The 4,147-nt window shown below is 56.6% G+C and overlaps 1 protein-coding gene across 2 annotated transcripts in view; it reads right to left on the reverse strand.

Moving 5' to 3' along the window:
* ITIH1 (inter-alpha-trypsin inhibitor heavy chain 1) overlaps nt 1-3,945 on the reverse strand; it is a 14,712-nt gene extending 10,767 nt beyond the window's left edge. Inside the window, exons 1-6 of one of the 2 annotated variants that reach the window (XM_040628146.1) lie at nt 3,832-3,945; nt 3,549-3,569; nt 3,067-3,233; nt 2,496-2,600; nt 1,943-2,105; nt 1,289-1,402 (exon numbers count right to left, since the gene is read on the reverse strand). In XM_040628146.1, the coding sequence (XP_040484080.1) occupies nt 1,289-1,402; nt 1,943-2,105; nt 2,496-2,600; nt 3,067-3,233; nt 3,549-3,569; nt 3,832-3,945 (684 nt within the window). The remainder of the gene's footprint in view (nt 1-1,288; nt 1,403-1,942; nt 2,106-2,495; nt 2,601-3,066; nt 3,234-3,548; nt 3,570-3,831) is intronic. The other variant, XM_040628147.1, reaches the window with a different exon arrangement.
* Nucleotides 3,946-4,147: the final 202 nt, after the last annotated feature.

The raw sequence follows: 4,147 nt of genomic DNA on the forward strand, positions 1-4,147 counted from the left end.
TGTGTGTGTGTGTGTGTGTGTGTGTGTGTGTGTGTGTGTGTGTGTGATGCAAGGGCATAGAAATGAGTCTGGAGGGCCCTTCACCCCGCTGCTGCGAGCACACACCTACAAGGTGGTGGGAGAGAAGACCTGTTTCTTTGTGTATATGCTTCGGAATCACTGGGCTTTTCTACAACAAGCGTCACCACTTTGGGTACAAAATAATAGTAGTATGAGAACAAGGGACATCGGTCAACTCAAACCGTGGAGTAAAAAAGCAAGGCCACAATACTGTGCTGGAAAACAGAGCCCCCCCCCACACCTCCCGCTGGTAGACCAAGAGCAGAGGCTGCAGGAAGGACCCGGGGCGGAAGCTAAGGTCTGGGACGACGTGGCGTTGGTGCTTGGGGAAATTAGGGACGGTTTTTACTCGATACTTTTCTAGTCTTGTAACTTTCCACTCTTTCCTTAAATACTTTTAAATTTTTACTTTTCATTTATGTGTTTGTTATAAAAGTAAGAGAGACTCATCAAAACCTCCCTCCAAAACTTGAAAAGGATAGTTAGGAAGACACAGACCCACCCCTCGGTCCCCTAGTAAAAGTAAGCACGTTTGCTAACACTCTGGGTATCCTACTTTTTTAAAAAAAGAACCCCTGCAAAACTATAAGAAACATTTCCTTCATATGAATTATGATGGTGTCACTACCAAAGGTAGGAGGGAACTGAAGGGTTTGTTCCTGGTTCTAGTTGAGGGCAAGTTAGGAAGCTGGGTCCCGGCTGAGTACCACCCACCCATAATGCCACACTCCACCAGGACCCAGGGAAGGGGCAAGCAGGAGACTTCGGGAGTTCCCGCAAATGGGAGGTGCGTGACAAGTGGCAAGTGGTGAGGCAGACCAAAGGCCTTCCCAAACTGAACTCTGTTCCCTAGAGCCCTGGAGCTTGCGATCCTAACTGCAACACCATCTGAAATTTCTTCGTGTGCCCTATATTTCCCTGAACGCTTTCCTGTGGGTGTGACATAGCAAAGAGGAAACTGAGGCTCAAACACGTGAGCAGCTCACCCCAGACCATGCCAACCAGCGCGGTGCTTCCCCAGCCTTGGCACGCAGGCTTTTGCTAAGTTGCTCTGAGAACCAGGGGTACCAAGTTCCCTGGAATACCAGCCACAAAACGCCTCTGTCTCTCACCAAGGCAGCCCGCAGCCCCTGCCTGGTGCCCAGGCCAAGCCCGGACACTCCGTGAGGGGTTGAGCCAGGCTGAGAAGTCCTGAAGTCCCGCCACCACTCCCAGCCATCCCACGCACCTTTTTCCCTGAGAAGGACTTCTGGATGAGTTGGCTTGCCAGTTCCTTGGAGAGGAAGGAGGCCTGGGCATCCAGCTTGCTGATCCCCTGAGGCTCAAAGATGTCCACGTCGATCTGCATCATTGAAGCCCCCAGGCTCCCATTGAGGCCACCATCAAGACTCAGCCAAGAGCCAACTTGTGTCCTGGCCACCCACTGTGTGCTGTACCCACCTAGCCCTCCTCACAGGGCCTGGCATGTGGTAGGCACCCCAAAAATATAGGCCAAATGAAGGTGTGCATGCCTGGGCCCCTCCAGCTGGCTGCCACTGAGGTGCCAGCAACAATCACAGCCCCTTCGGCTGCCCGGGACTTTCTGGTCTACCAACGACCTGGCTGTTCAATATCCCTCGTGATCCTTGTGGCAGCTCTGGGACATGCAAGAAGCCCCATTTAACAGATGAGCGAGCCAAGGTTCAGAGAGGAGGAAGTGGCCGGTAGCTCCCTGCCCAGGAAGAGCCCGCTAGAGCCCTCCCAAGGAGTCAGTCCCCTTGCTGTGTGCTCAGGCCTGGGATGGCACACGGGTGCCCTGAGCTGGGCTCGGAGCCCCAGTGAGAGAGAGGCAGGAGCCCTGCTCCCGAGACGGCGCCCTTGCAAAGGGTCACGTGCAATCTACCTCAAAATGTTGCACGAGCTGCTTGGGCTTGACTTTGATGACAATGTCGTACTGTTTGAGTCTGCGCTTCAGCACCTCCTCGTAGGTCAGGCGGAACGTGGCCTTGCTCCGGGGCCCGATGTTGAGGTAGATGGCGAACTGCTCCATTGTCCTCCCCGAGGCCCTGGACATACCGCCATCGCCCACAAGAGACAGACAAATGGGGAGTGCGCGTGGGTCCTTGTCACCTGAAGCATGGCTCTCAGAATCGATTTCTCTTACATTCGTGCTACTCCCGGGTTTCCTGGCCCTTCACCCTTGTCTTAGCTGGCTGGTCAGGGTCAGGGTCAGGGCCCGAGGACAGGACCCCCTTCTCTCAGAGGCTGGTCTGGGAGGTAAGCAGGTCGGCCTCAGCCCTGTCCAGTGCACTTGTACTGGCATTTGGGTTCAGAAGTTTGCTCCCTTCCCATCAGCCTGGAGCTGTTCCCCAGCCAAGGCCAGCCGGCAGCCCTCAGGTCTGTCCTGGCTAGGGAGGGCGGCACCAGAGACTGGGGCAGCATGGCCCAGAACCCACCTGACAAGGCCGGCATTCTCTCCGGAGACGGCGGCTTTCCGGTACTGTTTCCATGCGGACACTTTGTCCTTTATGTCCCCAATGAATGCGTTTCCATCTGCTGTGCTACAGGGAGGAAGCAGCCCTCAGGGGAAGTGCCCCTGCCCCCAACCACTCAGGTCCTTCATGCCACAGGCGTTCCCAGCCCAGACCCTGAGAAGGCCCTGTCCTGGTGCGTGCTCACTGAAGGCATCTCCAGCCACCTCCCACTGCCCGCAGAGTTGTTCAGGGGCCCCACATCAGTGAGGGGGGCAGCCACAGCCACAGAATCCAACAAGAGATCTCAGGTGCCAGCTTTTGCTCCTTGGGCCCTATGCTGAAAACATACTGTCCGAGGCCCCACTTCGCTCTCCAAGACGGGAGCCCAGAACAGACCTAAGCGGTTTGCTCAGCCCCTCCGAGCCAGAGCTGGCCTACGGCCCTTCCGGAAAGAAGGAGATGGTCTGCACCGTCTGGCCACCCAGAGCCATGGCTTGGGGCTGGGTCTGATGGATGGACAGCTCTGGGTGTGGGAGTCGGGCAGGGCACGCACATGGCAAAATCACTGATGAAGGCCGTCTTGGGGATTTCCACATCGAAGGCTACTTCCCTGGCTTCGTCGGCATTGTTGACCACTTGGCTGGTGATGACATAGTGGGCAAAGCGAGAGGTGACTTTGCAGTTGACCTTCAAACTCCGGATGGTCACGCCGTCGACGGCCTAGAGTGAGATGTGGGGGGGCTGTGGCTGGGAGGGGGGGTGGGGGCCTCTGAGCCAGTAAGAGACTCCCGTGTTGTGTAGGGGCTCGGCACCCAGCTCAGAGGCCAGGGGCCCAAAGAACAGACCAGATCACCTGGGAAGACCCATTCTATCCTCTCTGTCGGAGACCGCGCAGTGGGGTGTGCAAGTCCCCGTTTCTGGGAAATGGAGTCCCTCTGCCCAGGGCGCTGATAGAAGGGCTACCCCTGAAGCATGGGGGAAAACAGGCTGTAAGATGGCCCCACCACAGACCCCTCTGTAGAGACTCTCACTCACTGTGTCCACAGTCTGTCGCTTCTGTAAAACAAAACCGGGACGAGTGTGAGCAGGAATGTGCAGGGGACCATAGCTTATCTGCTCAGGGGTGGGAGTGGGACACAGTCTGTGTCCTCTACCCCTCAGCCTCACCTCCCCCTTGCTGCTTGGACACCACCTCTCCGGTCAGCAGTGGTCAGGGTGGGTGGGGGTGGCCCCGGGCCCTGGGGTGAGGGTCTTGTGTCCCTCCTGGGCGCATTCTGGCCCAGCTGCCTGTTTCTGTCCCAAGGGTTTACCCACATACCTTGCTGACTTTGGGCCTGCCTGTGGGTGAACCCTGAGTGGGCACGGCCTGCAGGACGAGGAGGGAGGCCAGGTACACGCACAGTAGCGCCCGCAGCCCCATGGTGCCATCCATAGTCTCAAGGCTCCTGTTCCCTCGTCACTTCGCTTAGACTGTTAATCAATAAAGTGCTGGATAAACATGGATTAAACATTAGACAAGGTGAAGGCAAATATTACAATTGGGGGGAATCAAAATCTAGGAGTGAAGTCTTTCTCCTCGGGGGGGACTCCCAGCTGTGTCAGCTCCTGACCAGACTCAGACTGAGCCCCTTTTA

Source organism: Ursus maritimus, unplaced genomic scaffold, assembly GCF_017311325.1.
Source record: "Ursus maritimus isolate PB19 unplaced genomic scaffold, ASM1731132v1 scaffold_14, whole genome shotgun sequence".
NCBI classification, from domain to species: domain Eukaryota; kingdom Metazoa; phylum Chordata; class Mammalia; order Carnivora; family Ursidae; genus Ursus; species Ursus maritimus.